General features: G+C 35.0%; 3 protein-coding genes, 1 long non-coding RNA gene and 1 pseudogene across 4 annotated transcripts; 2 read left to right on the top strand and 3 right to left on the bottom strand.

The window, feature by feature from the left end:
* Positions 1 to 2926: 2926 nt before the first annotated feature.
* LOC111006152 (metalloendoproteinase 2-MMP pseudogene) lies at positions 2927 to 3746 on the bottom strand (annotated as a pseudogene).
* A 1311-nt stretch (positions 3747 to 5057) lies between these two features.
* LOC111006559 (metalloendoproteinase 3-MMP) lies at positions 5058 to 5896 on the bottom strand. The gene has a single exon (XM_022278566.2). The coding sequence runs from the start codon at positions 5868 to 5870 to the stop codon at positions 5229 to 5231; it is 642 nt and encodes a 213-aa protein (XP_022134258.1). The 5' UTR covers positions 5871 to 5896; the 3' UTR covers positions 5058 to 5228.
* Positions 5897 to 12574: 6678 nt separating this feature from the next.
* On the top strand, positions 12575 to 14279 carry LOC111006153 (metalloendoproteinase 1-like). Its single transcript, XM_022277923.2, has 2 exons — positions 12575 to 12665; positions 13561 to 14279. Exons 1-2 carry the CDS (start codon positions 12575 to 12577, stop codon positions 14277 to 14279), a joined length of 810 nt encoding a protein of 269 aa, XP_022133615.2.
* A 1888-nt stretch (positions 14280 to 16167) lies between these two features.
* On the top strand, positions 16168 to 16917 carry LOC148212082 (uncharacterized). Its single transcript, XR_015790554.1, has 2 exons — positions 16168 to 16455; positions 16729 to 16917. It is a non-coding gene; the product is annotated as an uncharacterized LOC148212082 (long non-coding RNA).
* Positions 16918 to 17534: 617 nt separating this feature from the next.
* On the bottom strand, positions 17535 to 18666 carry LOC111006468 (metalloendoproteinase 3-MMP). Its single transcript, XM_022278426.2, has one exon. It carries the CDS (start codon positions 18608 to 18610, stop codon positions 17651 to 17653), a length of 960 nt encoding a protein of 319 aa, XP_022134118.1. The 5' UTR covers positions 18611 to 18666; the 3' UTR covers positions 17535 to 17650.
* Positions 18667 to 22618: the final 3952 nt, after the last annotated feature.

The raw sequence follows: 22618 nt of genomic DNA on the forward strand, positions 1-22618 counted from the left end.
GTGCATCGTTATGAGGGTGAAGGAGGTGAGTTGCTTCGTCTTCCGAAAATTCAATTGTCACCGGCCGGTTTGTAGTATACGCGTGGTAGACCTCATTTTGCTCGCGACTCGTCCTAGCTTCACGCACATCTGCTTTCCTTTTTCTCCCGGATTCTCTTTCTATGGGGCCTCCCCATTATAGTTCGAATCTCTCTTGCGGGAAACTTGTCGCTTTCGCCGTTCTGGGTCACTTTAGGTTCCTCTACATACTCCTTGAGGTAGCCCCTTCGGATTATTCCTTCCACCACTTCCTTGAGATCAAAACAATCCTAAGTTGCATGGTCGTGATCCCTGTGGAAAAGACAATACCTGCCTTTGCTGCGCTTAGCTGACGGGACCTTCATCCTCTCCGGCCATTTAAGCAACCTTTGGTCTTTGATCTCCATCAGCACTTGCTCGATTGGAACGGTGGTCGGGGTATACTTTCAAATTTTCGGGGTGGATCTTTCTGGCTACTCCGATCCCTCTTCTCCCATCTCGACCCCGGCGGTTTATCTCCCGACCTCTCCCTCTTTGGGTCGGTTCGCTTTCCGTCAGGTTCCCTTTTTGAGTAAAAGAACTCACCAGCGCTCATGTACCTCTGAGCTCGGCTCAGCGCCTCCGAGAAGGTGTTCGGTGTTCTCTTTCCGAACGAGAATGACAAATGTTCATCCCTGACGCCGGACATGAAGGCCAGCAGAGATACAGCGTCTGTAATGCCTTCTACCTGCAGCTTCTCCTCGTTGAACCGGGCTACATAGTCGCGTAGACTCTCTGTCTTCCTCTGCTTAATGGTTAAGAGATAAGCCACGGGTCGGCTCCGACACCGCCCCCTACAAACTGGGTCACGAATGCTCTGGCCAAGCTCTTGAAACTCGAGATCGACCCTCGTTTTAATTGTCGAAACCATATTCTGGCCGACCCGTTTAAAGTAGTCGAGAATACCCGGCACCAGACCGCTTCCGACACTCCGTAGATATCCATCCATTCCCGATAAGCATCTAGATGGTCCACTGGGTCGGTTGTCCCGTCGAATTGCTTCACCGTGGGTAGCTTGAATTTTGGAGGGACCTTTTCTCTCATGATTTCCTCCGTGAACGGTGAGTCGGCTTGATCCAGTAGTTCTTCGAGGTCGAATCCCTTCTCCTTGTGGCTATGTCGCTTCTCCGAGGACTCTGGCCGATCTGCCGGTTTGCCTTTGTCGAGACTTATCGGTTCAGAGTTTCTGTCATCATGGTCGCTCTTGCCCCCATTTGGTGCCGGGGATTTATGTTGCTTTTTCGTCTTTCGAGGGTCGAAAATTCGGGTTCGTCGCCTGGTATTTCCACCTATCCGCAACTTGCTCCCTACATTGTTCGTTGATTCCTCGGTATCGCTTTCCGCTGGGCCCTTCCCCTTTTTCGGGTCTCTGACAAGGGGCACTTCATCGGACTCCTGTCGCTCGAATTGTCGAAGGACTTGGGTCATGCGTTGAAGCATGCCCTCTACCTTGTCTTCCAAGACCGCGAACTGCTTTTGGAATGGCTCAGGGGTCGTTAATGCCTGCACCTCGGGCAACCCCTCCTGACGCTCTTGGTTTGGCTGGCTGGTCCCATCCTCGGGTCCTCCAACCTGGGGGTCGCCCAAGTTCAGCCTCCTCTTGGCAGAGCAGTCATCATCAGAGCGTCGTGGACTCCTCTCTGGTGCATGTTGCTCAACTGGATGCTTTAAGTCGTTCCCACAGACGGCGTCAATTGTTGATGCGTGGATTTCGGTCCTCCAGTTCTCCTCCTCGCACCTACCAAACTTGTTGATCCGGGACTAGTACCTGCAAAACCAGATGAGCTAAACCGGTGCGACACTAGTCACACGGGCTCCGATGCTTAAGTTAGCAGGAGGATAATGTGAAATGTAGCTAGTTTTAGATGCCCTTACCTCTAAGGCTAGATTGCTACTTATAGTCGCCAGGTTGTTCCAGAACATTCCATAGGTAGCTAACCCTAATTTCGTTGGCGGGCCTGGGCGAAACCGTGGATCGAAGACGAAGGGCCGCTGGAGGGCCGTGGGCCGTGCCACGGGTCGGGACCGAGCCACGGGTCGGGACCGAGCCCCGAGTCGGGACCGAGCCCCGAGTCGGGACCGAGCCCATCGCAGCCCAGTGGCTTCCTTCCGATCTTCACCTGTACCTCGACTTTCGGTTTCCATTGCATAACAGATGGTAAAGTTTGAATTTCTCTCCCTCATTGAACTAAAAAAAAGTTTAATTAATTTGATAATATATGATAGTTTAAATTATGTTACTAAGGCAAGTATATCGGATTAAGGAATAATTTTTTCCTAAAATATTTAAATTAATTTTTAATATCCATTTTGTTAATTGTGGGTGATTTTTATTACAAATAAGCTGTTGTTGTTTTCCATTACTTTTGTTCTTTGTAGAAACACTATCGATTTCTCACGAGGTTAAGCAAAGAGATCGTGGGTTAGAGCTTGTATGTGTATTTTGATTATCTTCTCATGTTTTTATTTGTATCTGCAACATGTTTTTATTAAATTTTTAAAGAGGGAGAAATACAGAACAAGATAGAATAAAAAAAATTCTCTTATTTGCTTTAAAAATATATATAGTTGTAAAAGTTGTGATTAACAAAAAGATAAGTATTATTATATATTTTTAATTCATTATTAATAACTCAACAATTATATATGTTTTGTCCAATTTCTAACTATGACTTTGTTTTTGGTTTATCATAAAAAAAAAAAAGTCAAATCTCAACGATAATTGATAAATATCTATCAATCTACTTTGGATTATGGATTATGGCACGTTTTCACTTATTTCAATTTAATTCTCTTGAGTTGGAACGAGAAATTGATATGGGTTTTATTTTTTTCCTTCCAAATTATATCTTGTTATATCCATTTATTTCTCTTATTTTCTCCCTTGGTTTTTTTCCACTTCCATTCTCGGATTATTAGATGATGGAACATGTAATCGAACTACCTTTCTTTTATTAATTTATTTATCGTAAAGCTCTTTTGCTAACATGTGATTTATTTGAGCTGGGTGATCAGAATCCATACAAAGCCTTGATTCCAGCAATATCATCGGGATGCAAGTCGCGGTTGGTAGCACCAGAAGTAATGAACTCGTACATAACAGCCTCCTGAACCAGGCTGTGGTCGAGGCCCAGAAGATGGCCAATCTCATGCACCGCCACCGTCTCCACGTCAAAAGAATCAGCAACAGCGCCCACCACAAAGGAATCATCGGCGTCGAAGTGAAACCTGCCGTCCTCCGGATCATAGGCATGGGCCAGCACTCCCCCGGGGCCATCAAACGGAGAGTTGTCTCCATGGTCCAGTCTCTGGAAGCTTATTGTGAGATCAGATTGTGTATTGTTGGGAACTTGTGAGAATGTGAAACCGCTATTTGCAGCCCACTGGTCGAAATCTAGAGCCACTGGGTTTATTTTGTCGGATGGGTAATTTCCGAGGAACGCGTAGGTGAGGTTGTACTTGGAAGGAGGCCATTTGGGTCCGCTGAATTCGTAGTGAGAAACTTTGTGGAATTGGACATGGCCGTTGGATCCGTCTGCAGCCCTACATCCCTCTGTATCAGGGAATACGGACACAAGTAGAAGAACAAGAATGGCAGAAGACAACATTATTTGCAGAGCTTTGGAGGATTCCATTGCCAATATTGGATATGGTTTAATTTATCGAGTTGTGGTTGCAAAATGCCTTGCAATTTCATCCCTTATTTATAGCCCTTTTCTCATGAACAAAAATTGTGCAAGTTAACCACAACGTTCGCTTTCTCTTATCCAAAGGTTTTAAATGGGATGAAAATGTTGAGTTGGATGTAAATGAAAATCATTTCATTTCCCTCTTTTTTGGATTTATTAATATTAATATTGTATCTATAATATTTGTGATATTTTGTTAATTTGTTTTCTATACTATAAAAATATCGATTTATGTCTAAGGAGAGTTATTTTAGGAGAAAAATATCTCGGGTAGATAACAAAATGAACAAGTTAGCTCTAATTACAAATTTTCTAGGCATAATATATTATGGTATTCAAATGACAGCTTAATTTGTGTGGTACGTTATTGAGTATATGAAAAGCTTCTAATTCTGAATGTTGATTTGTTGCAGTAAAGATGATGCTCGAGCATTAGAGTCAATTATGGAAAAAGTGAATTGACAGTACAACTTTTACTTGAGAAATTACTGCATGAAAATGAAAAAGTTCTATTGCTATACTTATGGGCCTCATTTTATCCCTGAAATTGTTGCCCTAAATTTTAGGAGGGGTATAAAAACGTCAAATGAAGGTTGCCTAGCTCAATGACTCTCCATCAATTACTAGAGAGAACAAGACAAGAAAGGAGGGAAGATTCTTACATTTTGTTGAGGAAAACCCGAAAAAGATAAAAAGGGAACTGATTAGAACGGGTGTCTCAAGAGTAGCTAATATATATATCAAAGTAAATTAGATGTTGGTTTTTTAGACCATATATCATTTTTTTCTTTTCTACTTTTAAATAATTGATTTATCCTGTACCGTTATATTAATATTAATATTAAAAATAGTAACTATTTTTTTCTTTTATTTTCGTTCTCGCAAAAAGACAACACCAAAATTTCATTAAACAATTACTTAATAGTCATGTATTCCATCTCAAAATCTAATTGACAATAATAAGAAATATCCTGTATATATTATAAACTTTTGTTAAGTTTATTATCTTTTCAACGTAAAATCTTTAACATTTAGTGCCGTTGAATGCAATATTCAAATGAATCTACACAAGTTCCTAAGTACAGAGTTTTCAAACTTTCTTTCACACCTACATCGGTATAGAATTATCATCCACATTCTTCAAAGTTTCTAACCTCTCAGCTCCCAAATACAGATTAAAACGTGGCAAGCGGCAAAAAGAGTGGCGAGTCTGCCTAGTCAAACAAAAAACAATCATTCGAAACTAAACAGCAAAATTAAAAAAAAAAAAGAAAAAGAAAAAATGAAACTTTTAAGAAAGTAGACACGAACTTAGAAGATAGAAAGCCAACATAATATCATATATTTATTACCACATAGTTACATTGTTCATCAGTTTAATTATTTCCCCTTAGCCTGAAGTTTTATTTTATGACATGTAGTAGTAATAGTAGTTTATTATTATTATCATTATTTGAGAGATTGTTTGATTAATTAACATAATCAAGGTCCATATAAAGCCCGAATTCCATTAAGATCGTCTTGCTGCAAGGTGGCCTTGACAACGCCATCGTTAATGTATGGGTACATAATGGCCTGAGGATCGTTGCTGTGGCCGAGGCCCATAATGTGGCCAATCTCATGCACCACCACGCTCGAGGTGTCAAAATTGCCAGGAACAGCGCCCACCGCATACCGATCATCGCCGTCTAAGTGAAGCCTGCCGTCGGTTGGCGCAAAGGCATGTGCCAGCACTCCCCCAGGCCCATCAAACGGATAGCCATCTCCATGGTTCCCTCTTTGGAAGCTTATTGTGATGTCAGCTCGGACATTGTTGGCCACACGTGTGAAGCTGAACTTGGTTTTGGAATCCCACTCGTTGAAAGCTGCAACCACCGCACCTACTTTGTCCTGTGGGAAACCCGAAGGAAAGTTGTAGGTCAAGCTGTATTTTGAAGGAGGCCATCGCGGTGCTCCTGGGAAGAATGAGTAGTGGGAAACTCTGTGGAATTTTATTCGCCCGTAGTTGTTGGACTCGTCTGCTGCTATGCATCCTTCTGAGTGAGGGAACAAGGAAATTAGGACCAGCACAAGCGCCAAAGCTGAGACCATTGCTTGGAGTTGCAGAGCTTTGGAGGACGCCATTGATATATAGCTAGCTATCTCTTGAGTTATGGTATTGCACAGTACCTTACAATTTCAACACTATTTATAGCCACCATTTTACTCATCCAAAGCAACTTGACACCAATGTTATGGACCTCTCTATTAATTACTTATGACTTATCTAACAAACCCTTTATTCAACGATTTAATGATATTAATTATGAAAAACACTTGCTACTTGATGGAACGAGCTAGCAACCTTCTCCTTATCAGCACCGTTAAATATTTGACAACTAAGGATTCGTTTGATAACCTTCTCGTTTTTTATTTTTCATTTTTCGCTTGCTATTTCTTGTTTCTCATCTTTTTTAAAATGAGAAATAGAAATTCATATGGTAATCATTTTTGTTTCAACTTGGGCCCGAGAGTAGAAAACAAAATGTAGGTGAAGGCTTCTGCCAACCAACCACATGTACATTCAACCCAAGTACACTATAGCATATGTATACTAAAATGCTTGTGAACAAAGGAAAAAAAAACGGAAACAGTAAAAAAAAAAAACTACATTTTGGAGTTTTCAAAAATTAACTCATTTTTTAAAAACGTTTTTCAAAACTTAAAAACAATAAACGAGATGGGTTACCAAATAAGTTTGTTTCTCGAAAAAATGAGAAACGAGAACAAGAAATAGGAAACATGAAACAGGAAACACTAACGTTATCAATTAAGCCCTAAGAGTGAAAAATGCAAAACATTTATTTTTTTAAAAATAATGAGTTGGCAATTCTTCAATAGGGTGAGGACAAGATTTGGTCATTTGAGCCGAGTATTTTTCATTAATTATTTGTGTAAGTATATTAATCGTTTGAATTTAACCATTATAGGTGGCTCATTGGTCCAAAAACGTTAGGGTTAATAAGAGGAAATGAGTTCAAACCCGACACCAAATGTTATAGGGTCAGGCGGTTACCACATGAACTTTATCGAGGTGTGTGTAAGCTGGCACGAACACTCACGAATATAAAAAAAATTAATCGTTTGAATTTTGTAACATGGTTTGCACAATCTTTCATGTTACTAATTTTTTTTTTCTTTTGAATAAAACCAGTACAACAAATGTGGGGAAAAGAAGCAAGTTACCATTAGGAGCTATGGGGATTGTTTTTAAATTCTATGAAATAGATGTGTTAGATGTGAACACTCGTAAATTTTAAGGGTGTGTTTGAGAGTGATGGTAGAAAAAGTGATTTTGAAAAAAAATTAAGAATAATTGATTTTCCAAGATCACCCGAAGTGATACCTAAAAAATCAATTTTAAGTGATTTTATGTTTTCCTAAAATCAATTTTTTAATTTTGCGAAACATGATAAATGAAAATGAGAGTGATTTTGACATGACAAAAGTTGTCATGTAAAATCACTCCCAAATACACCTTAACACTATACATTGGGGTGTCAAACTTTTAGTCGCAACAGTTTGTACTTTTTTTTCTCTCTTTTCATTCATGGAATAATTTAGGGCCTGTTTGGTTGGCGAAACTTGGATTCTGTTTTTTGTTTCCGAATTTACTGAATTCAACCGATTTAGTGAATAAGTGTTTGGCAGGATTTGGGAAATTCGTTTTTGGATTTTGTGATCCAAACAGTAGAAATTCTGAAAACGACTTTTTCATGTTTTCAGTGTTTTCAGATTCAGAATTTACTGCAGAATTACAGTAAAAATGATAAAATTGTTGATAAATATATTACTTCATATTATAAACTCATTTTATGTTTGTTAAAATTAAAACATGTAAAATATAATGTATCTAAATTATATAACAATGTAAAATAATAATTATACAAAATTTATAAAAAAATGTTAATAAATTAATTAATATAACTTTTAGATTAAACTAAATAAGTTTGTAACTTTTTTTTTTTTAAGAAAGATGCATTTAATTAAGCCACTAGGGCAACGGTTGAAAGGGAATCCCCTTTTACAAGATCCATTAACCAAGTGGGGAACGAAAACTGCCATAAACACGTGGATGAGGCCAAAATTCCCCATTTGGCTAAGGAATGGGCACAAAAATTACACGAACGGGGGAGTGCATGAAGGAAATTGATTCGAACACATATCTGAAAACACTGAAAATAAATAATAACTCTAAATTTTATTGAATCCCTTGTTTTCAAATTTCTATTTTTTGGTTACCAACCAAACGCACCCTTATACTTTTGGTACTTGAGATTTAGATTAGGAGCACAAGAATTCTGACCGTTCAAGAGCCAAAATTTTTCCTTTGCTATTTGGTTTTTAAGTTCTAAAATCTGAGATTTTTAAATTTCTTTCGTCTTTAAAATCAAGAGCTTCATCAATCAGCTAGAAAGAATAACATAAAAATATTTAAGGGTACCAACAGATATATCAATTTAAAACAAGCCATTTCAAAAAATGGTCAAACAATTTTTGAATGACTAATTTAAAAATAGGAAAATCTCTACTAAAGTATGAAATTACTCTTCCATGATTTTTAAATTAATATATTATTTATCTTTTTCCCATATGAACAATCCAATTCATTATACTTCATTTTTATGTCGAATGAGGAAAAAATCCAATCCATCGTGTGTGAGAGCGTTGAAAAAGTTTGGTAATCTTCAAAGTTCTTTTTGTAAAATTAATCACTCAATTTATTGATAAGAGAGTTCAAAGGGTTTTGTCATAATTAATAGTTTTAATATTAATGTTAATATCAGACTAAATGAAAGAAAAATAAGGTATTTAAATTTATATATTGTCCTAAAAAAAAGAGAAGCTGTCTCATATTTTTAAATATAATAACAGGGTTGCAATTTATGATAATTTCTAAATTTTTTGCTGGGCTATTTAAATATTGAGAATTTAGAGTAGATGTCTTATCTGTCACTCCCTTTTAAAAAATGGTTAGATTTTTGTTAATAAAAAATGTCAATTTCAATTTTTCTGGTTTGATTTTGACCATCTTACCCTTTCTATTTCCTTATTATTTTCAAAATCAAAATAATACTTTCTGTATTAGATTCTCAAATTTATTTCTTGTTATATCATCTCTATTTTCCTACGTTTTATCTCCTACATTTTACAAACCATATATCTCACTTTTTAAATATATATTTGAATATCACATAACTTAAAAGAGGACAGCACACAAAGTGAGACACCATCAAAGTGTATCGTGAGGGAGACAAGAGGAATAGATGGGAGTTGAGCAAGGGTGACAACAAGGTGTGGAATGGACGGAATTGAGGAAGGGAGACAACGATGGAGCAACAAAATAGGTGACATAGCTGTAGGTGGGGCGGGGATTTTATGAAATTTAGCAAGGGAGAGCAAGGGATAACGGTGGAGCAACAAGGCTGGTGGCAAAAGCTATAAGTGGGGAGGGGAGTAGCAGTATGAGTTTCTACAAACGGTACCTTTATTAGGTAGAATTTTTTTAAAAATATTTTTGTGTATTAATTTTTCACAGTATATGTTCATTTTAATGTTAAGGTATTTGTGGTATTTGTTCATTTATTTTTAATTGATTTTTTTTTTCGAGAAAGTGGTACCATTTCATTAAGAGGTATGTGAGAAACATACATACCAAAAGGAAGAGCCTAAAAAAAGGCGGTTCAATTACAAGAAATGGTAGCTATAGGGTAATTACAAAAAAGATTTGATTTGGAGGACCAAGATGAGACATTTATATTGATGTCCTCTCAAAGCGAAGCCTTAGATCTAATAATCTTCGAAAAAATGTGGTTGTTACGTTCCAACCATAGGTTCCACATAAGAGATCCAATGGCGTTACTCCAAAGGATATCGCGGTGGCTTTTGAGAGGCTTTGACAAAAGCTCGGTAATAAAATTGTGAATAGTTCTAGGGAAAGTAATTTGTATCTGGAAAATATTTAGGATGTGCAGCCAAAGAGCAGTTGTGAATGGACAATGAAGAAATAAGTGATCTAAGGATTCGCATAGAACACACCGATTTGGAAAGCTTACCATTGATAGAAACCGAGCTTGTATCTTATCTGCTGTATTGAGACCTCTGTGGAGAAGGCACCAAAGAAATAATTTGCATTTTTTCGTAATGAGGAGGCTCCAAAAGTTGTCAAAGAAAACTGATTGATCAGGAGGGATTTCATATCCTGTACAGAAAATGCTCCATTGGAAATAGCTCCCAAATGATTTTATCAGGGCCTTTTGAATCAAAGGGCTGTTTGAAAGAGGATGTAAAAATGGCCCAATTGTTCAGCTCCCTGTCAAGCATAGGATGGTGAGGGAGGAAATTCCAATAGCCAAATTGCCCACCTTAAAAAACAGAGAGTTTTTTTTTTTGTCAGAGAGAGTGTAAAATCTGGGTTTAGCTAGGTACAGGGCCCGTTGCCGGTCCAATTATGATACCAGAAATACAAATCTCTGCCATTGCCAACTTCCCATGTAGTCGTTCTGTGAAAGATGTCCGTCATTTTAATAATATGGGACCAAGGAGCTTTTGAGCTACTGAATTTGCAAGTAGTGGGAAGAATCTCTAGAAGATGTTGTACATTTAGCTAAAATCAAAGAAACCCATAGGCTGTTATTTTCATTGAAGAAACGCCACGACCACTTTGTAAGTAGAGCCTTGTTTGTGATGCTAATACTTGTAATGCCAAGACCCCCTTGTGACTTGGGTATTTATCCATCTATTGACCGTATTTGTTCATTTATTTACCGTATTTGTTACTGCATTTGTTTTCATCATCTTCCGTATTGGTATTTCCATTTCTAAAATGATTTTCTTGATAAAATGTTAGTATTTCTATTTCTAAATTGAATTTTTTTGTTTAAATTTTGTTTTAGATTTTAATTTGATTAATATTTTTTCTTAGATTTGTTAGTATAATTCTCTTGGAAAAATATATGAATTAAAAAATATGGATAAGATTTTCAAAGTATTTGAATGATTCATTAGGAAAAATATAAGTATGATTCTCGGAAAAAGATAAATAATATATTCATTTAAAAATCATGGAAGGGTAATTTCGTACCTAAAAAATTAGGAGTTGGCCATTCTTTTAATAATAATTTAGTTATTGCAAAATATCACCTAAAAGTAATTGGAATATAGCAAAATGGATGTAATTGATGTAAAACAATTTTAATATATACAAATTAATTATACCGTTGACCTGTACTTGACCTGTACTCAAGTTGATGTAATAAATTAATATCTTTAGTTATTAATTATATTATTTAAATTAATAATTGATTTATCAGTTCCAAACTTACTTCAACTAATCTGATTGAATCGTAAGGAAGATGACGATGCTGTTTTTTAGAGATTACTGAGATATCTTTAATTGACAATTAGGTTTTAGGAAATTACATGTTGATGTTGATTTTTGGGGTTGGTGCTATGGGAGTCTCATATATATGTCTTTTGTCTCCTAGCTCAACGTTTATATGCATAAAGAAATAATCTTGCATCGGTACGATGCTATGCTGAATAAAGTACTATAATACCTAAGTTAAAATTTAAGAGGGAAAGAAATGGATATGCAGCAAGTAGGTTAAAAAAAGCAGAAACTTCGGTGAGAGTCTGCTTGAGATTGTGTGTTCAATTTTCCTTAGAGTTCTTGTGAGAATTTCAGTTTATCTAAAATAAAGTTTCTTTAGAACTTTTGTATGGAGAGAGAGCAAGATACAGAGGGTAGAGTGTCGTGTTAAGGGATCGTGGGTTCCACTGATATTCTCCTTCTCTTTGTGTACTACAGGAGGGGGCGTCGCGCCATCTTCGATGATCCTTTAGAGCGTATCTCTACTCAGACACAACGTGTATCTCTGTACGGATAGCTAGGTGCACTCAGGTTAGGGCCCGATGCACTTGCTCCCCCTAACTAGCTAGGTCCACATGGCTCAATTGAAGCTCGGACATGTGTTTAGCCTTATATTTAAATTGCATCAACCTTTTTATTATTTTCTTGCTGCAAGTTTATATACGCTAGCTTACATCAAATTCGTAGCGGCATTCTTTAAAAGTTGTTGCAATTGTGTAATTTGATATTATATTAAAACTTAATTATAATCTTTGCTTTTTTAGCTATTTTTAATTTAATAATAAAATTTATAGTTGTACTATCTTGTGTATTTTGGTAAAATTTATAAAAAAAAAATAAAAAAAAATGCAAAAAGTAAAAAATAACCCATGTTAGTTTATCCTTTTTATATATATAAAATTTATTCCATATATGTATAAAATAAAGGAGTTTTATCCTTAAAAAGAATCTTTTATGAAAATTAACTACAGTTAAAAAAATCAACTCGTTCTACATTTGAGAAAGAAATTAAAAACGACAATTTGATCAATATATATATCAAATGTTTAGGAAGCAACCATTATGTATAGGAAACCTTTTATATATATTTTATTTTCTTAAATAAAAAAATAGTTGGGCTCGATTAGAATCCAGCTCAGGACTAAGTGGTTATAGCATAACATGAACTTAGTGAGTAAACGACATTTATATATCCGATCAAAATGTCGTATGTTCGAATCCTTCCACCTCCTTGTTGTACAAAAAAAAGTGGTTAAAGTAGGGATTTCACCACCATATTATTACAAGATTTCATTGCACACATGAGACTTGAGACTCCTCTATGTCGCTCCTGATTATGGCAGGGACAATCACATTATGGTAGTCATACAATCTCAAAATTCACCTTCAAATTTTCTTAAGAAACATAGCAATATCAATGACGACGATTGACCATCTCTACATGTCTTTACATTTTGATTTCTTCCTTAATCAAAACTCTTTCATTTACCTCGGTTTGGAATTAAGAAGTACGGAAAAATTAGAAATACTTTGGAATTATGAAAAATGTGATTTGATACTTCTGTTGGGATGAAAATGAGAAGAAAAATAAACATTTTATTAATATAGCCTTTTACGTCCTATGATAAATTAAAATATAATAGAGTTAAAATAGCCATTGAAATGACTATATATATATATACCATTTTATTCTTATCTTTAAAGAAACAAAGATTTAAAATTAAGATGGATGATAAACATTACCCAAATGAAATAATCCATTAGAAATCTAAAATAGGTTAGTCTTAACGGTAGTTGCTAGAACACTCTATGACTTTAATTTTTTCTTTTTGAAAAGTGATTGTTATTGAAGATTCATAATTTCATTTGGAATGAGAAAGAACAAAAATATAATGTTGAACTAGAAACAATGTCAAATAGTAAAAGAAAAAGAAAAAAGGGATTAAATTAAATATTTTCACTTGTATGTTACTTTGGAAACAAAAAGAAAATAAATATAAGATCGACGGGTAAATTAGTAATTTACTATAGGAAAGGTATGGAGGAAGTAGAACTAACTAATTTAGTCAACCATTAAAAAAAGATTTGACTTAACAAACAAGTAGATCCATTCAAACTCTCTATAACAATTCTCAAGATCTTCAAACTCTCTTTTAACAATTCCCAACATACTCTAACAAACAAATAAGTCACTATAAAACCCTCACAACCCAACCCATATTCTTCAATATCTTCGTCAAGCCTTTCTACTTGTTTCCTTCCTTAAAAATATAACGTCGTTCACAAAACTCAAACTCTTCCTCTTCGCTCTCCTCCTCGCCTCCATTGCACAAAATGCAATCTCCATACGCGATCTCCACCCCCAAAAATTTTCTCCATTTCATTTTCCTAAACATCTCCAAGGTTCCAGAAAGGGCGACACCATAGAAGGAATCCACAGCGTGAAGCTTTACCTTCAACATTTCGGCTATTTGATCAATGTTTCAATCCATGCTCACAACACATTCGACGACCCTTTGGAATCTGCACTCAAAATGTACCAAAAAAACTACCACCTCAATGCCATCGGCGTTCTTGATGCCGAGACGTTAACGCTATTGTCCACGCCTCGATGTGGGCATCCTGACATAGTACACCTAGATTATGCCATCGTCCCCGGAAGACCCAAATGGCTACCCACCAAATACCACCTCACCTACGCATTCATCCACAACTTCCCTCCAAACTTTGAGGCGCCAGTGCGGTGCTCTTTAAATGCGTGGTCGGGCGTCAGCAAGTTTACATTCTCGGAGACGACCGAAGCGGCGGCCGACGTGAAAATAAGCTTCGAGAGAGGGGACCATGGCGATGGGTATCCTTTCTACAACCCAAACATTTTGGCGCATGCTTTCTACCCGACGGACGGGAGACTTCACTTAAATGTGGATCAAAATTGGGTGTGGGGATCTGTGGCTTTTGCATCGGATGTGCAGACGGTGTCGCTGCATGAACTTGGACATACTCTTGGCCTTGCCCACAGTCTTGATGAAGGAGCTGTAATGTATGCCTACATTCCTCAAGGAGTCGTGAAAAGCTTGACTCCGGATGATATTGCAGGGATAACTGATTTATATGGTAGTTAGTACATTTTGTCAAAGAAGTAGTTCAACTAATTTCTAGCTAGTTCAGTTGTTAGTTGACTCGTTAGACTTTAATTTTATTTTGCTATGTGCTGTAAATTGGTTTGAATAAATAAGATTCATTTCCTTTTTTTTTCCTTTTCTCCTCGCCAGACCCAGATCAAGGCTCTATTGGAGTAATCAAACTCTTGAAAGTTAGTGCTAGTTAAACTTTTTATGTTAAGATATTTATGTTTAAGAATTTGATTTGCATTGTTTAAGAGGCAACAAGTTAAATTTTATAAAATACCCTTAAATTAATATGTTATTTTCAATGATGCTTCTAAAGCATCCCTCTATTAGAGGATTAGTTTTAATTATGTTAACCATGTTTATACACAATAGGTAGTGAGAAGCCCTTCACAAGATTTTTCTAATTTTTACTTAAACTATCAATATTGCAAATCCAAGTAGCAATTAGTAGATAATGATCACCACATATTTGTTAAGCTAAGAAGAAATGTATCAATAAATGTTGAAAGACTTTATTGGTAAACTATGTAAGTTCCTTTTTTCTTACCATAAACATAAAACAAATAATTCCAAAATGATTGAAATTAATTTGATATAATCAAAGCCATATTGAATTTCAGAATCTCAGCTGGATCCTTCTGTAACACAGGCAATAACCCATCACTTGAAATGCCTCCTCTCCTTTTCCTTCACACCCAGATTGTTTTCCGGCGGCCGATCTGCCACCAGTTGGCGGCTGAGGAGTTCCATAGTTCCCTTACTAGACATTCCATGCGTTCAATCTGTTAAAAAAACACACACACAAGTTTAGTACACAATTCTCTTACTCTCGTGATTGTATTTTCGTAGGTCTAAACTAATTATGTCGGGTCTAATAAATCTCTAAACAAAGGTGTTAAATTTTAGATGACATGTCTATATTTTCATTATTTATATGATGTTGGTATAAAAGGGTAAAAAAGGATATTTTCATTAATTATATGGGAAAAATTTTGATGTAATATAAAAAATATATGAACAAAATATCATTAATGTGGAATTATCAATAATTTTAATTTTAATTTTAGACTTAAAAAAAACCCTGAAACACTTATTTGTTAATTAAATAATATTATGAATTTCTTAATTATATATGTTTTTTCAAAATATGTGAAGAATTATAAAAATAGATTGGTTACTCCATTGAATTTGTTTTGAGATGGAAAACTATAAATATTGATATGCATGGTATCAAAGCCTATCATGCTCAAACAAACCTACCTGTGTTAAAAACGGGATTTAGTTAATTTTCAATTTGTTTAAAAACCTTCAATAATGATGCACCTTTTTATTAAAAGGTGGTTTAAATTCTTGAAAAATACAACTATCTTTTATTGAAGGAACTCGAAAAACCATAAAAACTCACGCTTTTTATCAAAAGCTATTATAAACACTCCAAAAGAATATACATTTGCCAACAGAAACCTTATAAACCTTTAAAAGTATTACATTTTATCGAATGTATTTAAAAAAATTTTAAAATTATCCGCTTTTTATCCAAAGTTATAAAAAAACCTTCGAAAATGATACACATTTATCAACAAACATAAGAACCGAAAATATATTATCTTTTACCGGAGTTAATTATTTATAAAATCTTTAAAAATGGTATTTTATTAGAAGCTTATTAAAAATCTTTCAACAAGTGCGTATCTCTAAATTTTATTTTGATTTATTATTATTATTATTATTATTATTATTATTGGGTTAGTTAAGTAACGTTGGGATAAAATTGTGGAGCCAAAATTAAATGGGCTAAAAAGGGAAGAAGCGCAATATCTTTGTTTTCTCATTCTCAACTAAATTTGCCGCCACACACCGGTAAAAAAAATTTATGTGTTGAATATAATTTTTTTTTCCGAGAAAGAGATACCATTTCATTAGGAGGTATGTGAGATACATACAAAAAGGAAGAGCCTAAAAAGAGGCTGTCCAGTTACAAGAAGTGGTAGCTATAGAGTAATTAAAAAAAGATTTGATTTGGAGGACCAAGATGAGGTTAATCTTTGAGTGCTGGTTGAAAACAAAATTTGGTTATTGGCGTGTGTATTATTATTTGTGTCGGTGCATAAATATTGAAGAGGGGTTGTTGCAATGGATTGGCAGAGGGAGAAGACGAGATCCTAAGGTTAGTGCATGGTGGGGCAACCAAATCTCTTGAGTATGGTGGGGTTCTTCAAGGTTTTTCATTCTTATATTTCTTAGGATATAGTTCATGGGTTACTTTTGTCTAAACCTCTAGATTTGAGAGATTTGTATTGTCCAATATTTATTCCAAAATTATAGCGGAAACCGAAACGGGAGGTAGCCCATAAGGGGGTGAACTAAATTGCTTGTATCTATGTGCTTTTTCCTATTTCTCTTATTGTGTGTGATTAACTTAGTTTTCACTCCATGACAGGTAGAAGAGAAAAATACTATTGGTAAGTATATAACAAGACATGTACAAGTTTTTGGTGGATGAAGCAGCTCACTTTTGTTACTCCATTACTTGAGCTTTATTATTTCCTCTTACCGAAGCAGCTCACAAATCTTTAATGCTTGCCTTGTTAAATAAAATTAAAAAAAAAAATGTAAGAGATTGATTACCTGAATTGGAGTGATATCTCTCTGCAAATAATTAAGAGGAGTCCAAGAGGAAAGGGAAAGACCCTGATGGTTAACAAGTTGAGGCAGTCCGAGTAACACTGTGTTACTGAATCTTGTTTTGTTGCTGCATGAATGCACTGTAAGACTTGGAATGCCCTATTTGATCTCTCTCTCCCATCGAGACTTTAACCCGCACTACATTTTATTTATATTTTTAGTCAAAACTCAAATCATATACCTCTCTCAAGTGATTGATGATACACTTGACATTAACGAAGATGACATTTTTGTGCAAGCCTCTGGACAAATAGATGTGTTCGAGGTTATAAAGTAAGTGTTACTCCTTGTGCGTTGTTTGGATCATCTAACAATGTTCGTGATCTTAAGCGGTATTCTTAACAAGTTAGAACGTTTTTAAGAATCTAGAACGTCTTCAAGAATCTGAACGACAAAGAATCACAATGATAGCTGAAATGATGTGTAAAATGTCTTAAAGTGAGGGGTTAGAAAATCTAGGTATAATATATCAAGAAATGTGAATATATATATTAATTTTTCACGGACTTGAAGTATTTGTATTAGTTGAATTAGTTTTAGAAATACGGATCAACTTATTGATTGTAGTAAATAATCTTTTGGTTGCGTTGGATATAGTCTTGAAGTTATTAAGTTTACCTAGAAAATAACAGAGAATATAAAAACCAAGGCAAACGAACAATATTTTGGAAAATTTCTCAAATTCCATATAAAGCCTTAAGTCCAGCAACATCATCGCCATGCAAATCCTTGGTATCTCCCTCTGGTATGGTTGGATACATAATAGCCGCTTCAATGGAGCTGTGTTGAAGCCCAAGAAGATGGCCAATCTCATGCAACGCCACCGTTTCAACATCAAAATAACCAGAAAGAGCCCCCACAGACCATGGCTCATGAGCGTCGAAGTGAAGTCTGCCGTCCGTGGGTGGAAAAGCATGGGCTAGAATCCCTCCCATACCATCGAACGAGGCGAAATCTCCATGGTCTTCAATTTCGAAGCTTATTTTGATATCGGATTTTTTATAGTTCGAAATCTTTGAAAATGTGAAGTGGGTTTCGGAAGCCCATTTGGAAAAAGCTCGATCCACGGGTTCAATTGCTTCAGATGGGTAGCCCGGAAGAAATGCATAGCTCAAGTGGAACTTGGAAGCTGGCCATTTTGGTTTCCCCCCGAAGAAAGAATAGTGAGAAACTGTGTGGAAACGGCCATCTCTATTTTTGTGGTCCATTGATGATCTCATCCAAGTGGTTCCATTGAAGAAATCTTGAACCCCACATCGAGGCGTGCGCATTTGGGTTATGGTCTTGGCGTCCAAAATTCCAGAGGCATCAATATTGTAATTTTTCTGGTAAGTTTTAACGGCGGATTCCAAGGCATGGTCGAAGGTGTCATCATCCATGGCCATGGAATTCTTCTCCACATTGGTAATGTAACCGAAACGTCGAAGGTACTTTTTGAGGCGATGAATGCCTTGTGCTGTGTCACCCAAACGACATCCTCGGAGATTGTTAAAAGACAATGAGAAAGATGAGTTCATGTCGTGGGCAATGGCATTATGTTTCAAAATCAGTACACGAGACGACATATTTAGATGAGGGAAGAAGGAAAGAAGAAGAAATAAGATGAAAGCAAAGATTTGGAAAGCTTGGGAGGACATTATTGATATGGGAGATATTTAGCTTTGGGATGAGCGGTGGATACAATTGCGAAATACATGAAGTTTTCAGGCCTATTTATAGGCTTCTTTCTTGAAGTGAATGAGAAGTGCACGTCTCTCTTTATCTTAATAAAAAAAAAATTGTTTTATTCCTTCCAAATATCAGCTCTGTGTCTCTTGTGTTATCGTAGCATATCTTTCCATATTTGCGTTTGATCTTTTGGGCCACAGTCTTTCGAAAAATCTTTTGTGCCATGATTTAGAAAAAAAAAAGATTTCGAAACGATATTAGAAAATAAAGAAATCTTTTAGTAAATCAAAATATTTTTTTAAGAATACTACATAAGTAACAAAGCAAGGTGCAAAGATTCAAACATTTTTTTTTAGAAAAGAGTTACCGTCTCATCAAGAGTAGGTGAGAAATATACCAGACAAAAAGGGGTTGATTAGATAAACGCAACCCAATTAAAAGAAATGACAGTAATATGAAGCAACTATCAGAGAAGGTGCCAGGTTAATGACTAGTTAATTACTCTGTTTTTTTTAATATAAAGATATGTGGGGGCGAGGGATCCAACTCACAATTTCTTGATTGGAAATATATGTCAATTATTGCTGAGCTATACTCGCTTTGGACACTTGATGGATGTATGTTCAAATTAAAAAATAAAGATAATTTTTAAACACAAAGTGTTATCAAATGGAGTTCAAAAATGTTTTACTTATTAATTATTATTGCGTGTTTAATTAGAGAAAATAATAGCTGTAGCACTTAAAAAGGAGTGGGGTTTAATACATTGAATTTTTGTCAAAGCGGAGTATAGCTGAGTGGTAATTTACATATACCTCAAATCAAGAGGCTGTGAGTTCGAATCTCCTCCCCCAACATGTTGTACTAAAAAAAATACATTGAATTCTTTTTTATTTTGATTTCTTAAAATTATAAATTCAAATCCTTGATAAATTTCTATTGCAAATTTATGAATGGAATATACCTTACTACTCAAGATTATTTACTTATATAAATGAGGAGAGAGATGAAATTTTGATGAAGTGGGGAGAGAGTTTTTTGAGAGAGGAGAGAGATGGTTCATGCGAGAAAGATAATTTGAAGTGGTGGGAGAACATAAATGAAACACAAATAAAGGATAAATCGGGTATTAAATGAATAATCAATGTTAGAATCGTACACTAAATGTTTCTACCATATTCGTACTTTTAATATATATATATAGAATTATAGATATAGATATAGATTAAAACGAAGTACACCGAATGTACAACATTTAGTGGCAGAAGTAGTTAGCCTGTGAAAACGAAAGAGAATTAGTATTGAAAACCTATGTTTTCTCTGAAAAAATTGGATAGAAATTTAATTCCATAATGACTTTTAAAAAATAAATACAAAATGTTTACAAAATGCCCCAAAAATGGAATTGGTGCGGTGACAAGCCTTTGGGGCTCAAGGTACTACCTATCTTGAGGTCTCAAGTTTGAGTCTGAAAAAAAAATTAGAATATAACTCGATTAAGATAAATATTAAAATACCTTGCATGTTGCCTACTTGTGAAAAGTTCCTATTGTTTCCTATTTATATAGAAACTTGCTTTTAATTCCCTAAGAGATGTTCTAACTTCTAAGGTTTGGTTGAGGTGTGTGGTTGATTGAATTTGTGTTCATTGTATAGTCGTTGATGCTGTCAATTGTCTTTATCAAAAAAGAAAAAAAAAATGCTATCACTTATCCAACCTTTTTTTTTTTGTTCGTTCCATAACTAAGCAAGTCTTCGTGGTTACGTGAAGGCCTTGTGTTGATTGAAAACGGTAATTAGGAACCATACATGAACATCTCCACAGATCTAATCCTTGTACTTAGCGTGGAAAATCTTGTCCTTGTTAAATAATTTCTTGATTATATTCAATAATAGAGCACTAGATTAAGTTGATCCAAGCACCTTGGCATCTTGGCCGTCAAAATAAAAAATAATAATAAATAAAATTATTGTAAGAAAAAAATATCATTGATAGAAACGTGCGGAGAATCTGTTGCTCCTAACGGATAGTACCCAGTTTAGATGAGATCTTTTTCGAGGGGTTATCTTGTGTCATTATTTTATCACACTGTTGACAAGTGAAATAGTTATTCGGAGATCAAAATTAAATCCCTCCTTACTTTTATTTTATTTTGATGCAACTCTTATTTAATAGGGGATAGAGTGGTTTCCCTTAATTGGAAGCCTTTTTGTATTGGGTGTACAGGCAGGGCATGATTTATTGGTCAAGTTGCTAATATGCAAAATTCTTCCTTAAGAAAAGGCTCATCCAAGCAATTTCGAATGACGAATGATTAATAAAGTATATTTTTCATATTATTTTTTGTGTTTTAAATTCGACAAACGATTGTGGAAGTAATAAAAGGAGCAAAGGCCATGGCTTCCAAGATTATCAATTAATGAGTAAATATTGAATTCATCTTGACTTTTGACTTCATAATTTGTGAATTATAGCTCTTTATATTTTTAATTTCTTTTTTAATTTCAAACATTAAAATTAATTTTGTTGAGTAGTTATCTTTTGTGGGAATTCATCTACAATTTTAAAATTGTCTACCAATCAATAAATCTCACCTTAATAGACGTATATTTTTTGTCACCACAAGGTTGGAGGTTTGAATCTCCATCATTTAACTAAAAAGAGTAAAGAAAAGAAAAGAGAAAATGGTCGGAAGGTTGTTAGCTGTTCGTGTTCTCGCATTTCTAGAAAGAGTTGTCGTCGTGTATTTCTAAGTATGTAGTCATTGTCATGGTACTTAAAAAACTATGTAGCCATTGTTGTAGTATGTAGAGAGCATTGGAGAGTGAAAAAGAGAGATCTATTGTAATATTCTCATCACAGTAGAACCTACGATCGTAGAAGACAAGACGTAGTTTGATTTTGGTTAGTTGAGAGATCGAATTGACCTCCAATTTCAAGGGAAGAGCCGGATGCCTTGACCGTTTTGTTATACTCATATTTACTTGCATAACAATTCTTTTAAAACATAGAAAACCAGTTAATCGTGGCGATAGAGATATTTTAATGATGTAACTAAAGAACAACAAATCTAACACTTGTCGCTTTTATACAGGTAGGTTACTCGTCTTCAATGTTGGGTAGTTGGCATTTTTTACTTCAAAAGTTTGTTGGATTGAATTTTTGACATCTTTTAGGATTCTTTTTTCTTCTGACTTCTCAAACTGCCTTCCCTTTTTTTTTTTTTTAAGATTAAAACGTGAATTATTTTTTAAAATTGCCTAACACAAGGAAAACATGAATATTTTGAGATTTTGGAAAATTAATAGTATGGTGGAAAGTTGGTAATGCACAAGGGTAAAAATGTATTTTAATATGGTTGAGATTTCAAAAAAGGTAAAAAAAAAAAAGGAAGTAAATAAAACAGAACTAAATGACAGAAACGTTAACACCAATATAGTCATAGTCAGATAATTAAATAGATCAGCCATGGAGGAGAGGATCGGCTATCCAGCAAGCTGAGATTCGTTCTTCACAAGCTTTCCTTGCAATTTCATGTGCCACGGAGTTCATACTTCGACCTGCATGTATGAAACCGTTGATGGGAAAAGAGACCACCGCCCTTTTGATGTCTTCGATGAACCGATGGACTCTCTAGAGATCAACAGAAACACCATTGAGGAGACGAATCCTTTAAAAAAATTAATTTTTTTTTGTAGATAGTTGCAGTTTCAAGAACCTTCATAGGTTATTTTGTTAAGGATCCCTATTGATAAAAAAAGGACTTTACATGAGTTTATAATAGACATGGACTACTTTTCTCATTGTCAATTAATTTTGAAATAGAATCTCATGAATATTCATCTTTAGAAATTTACGCACCAACGACTTCTCCCTATAGCATCAGAATAAAAAAAAAAAACAAGTATTTTGAAAAGGAGCCAAAAGTAAAAAAAAAAAAAATTGTTAAGAGGGAACCTATTATAATTTAACAGTT

Source organism: Momordica charantia (assembly GCF_013281855.1).
Source record: "Momordica charantia cultivar OHB3-1 chromosome 4 unlocalized genomic scaffold, Mcharantia_2.0 BLBB01000004.1, whole genome shotgun sequence".
Classification (NCBI taxonomy): domain Eukaryota; kingdom Viridiplantae; phylum Streptophyta; class Magnoliopsida; order Cucurbitales; family Cucurbitaceae; genus Momordica; species Momordica charantia.

Excerpts from the sequence above, each read along its gene's own strand:
- LOC111006559 (XM_022278566.2), bottom strand. The coding sequence starts at position 5,870 with ATGGCGTCCTCCAAAGCTCTGCAACTCCAAGCAATGGTCTCAGCTTTG.
- LOC111006153 (XM_022277923.2), top strand. The coding sequence starts at position 12,575 with ATGACGACGATTGACCATCTCTACATGTCTTTACATTTTGATTTCTTC. Across the intron at positions 12,666-13,560 it reads CCTCGGTTTGGAATTAAGAA|GTTCCAGAAAGGGCGACACC; the intron begins GTACGGAAAAAT and ends AACATCTCCAAG.
- LOC111006468 (XM_022278426.2), bottom strand. The coding sequence starts at position 18,610 with ATGTCCTCCCAAGCTTTCCAAATCTTTGCTTTCATCTTATTTCTTCTT.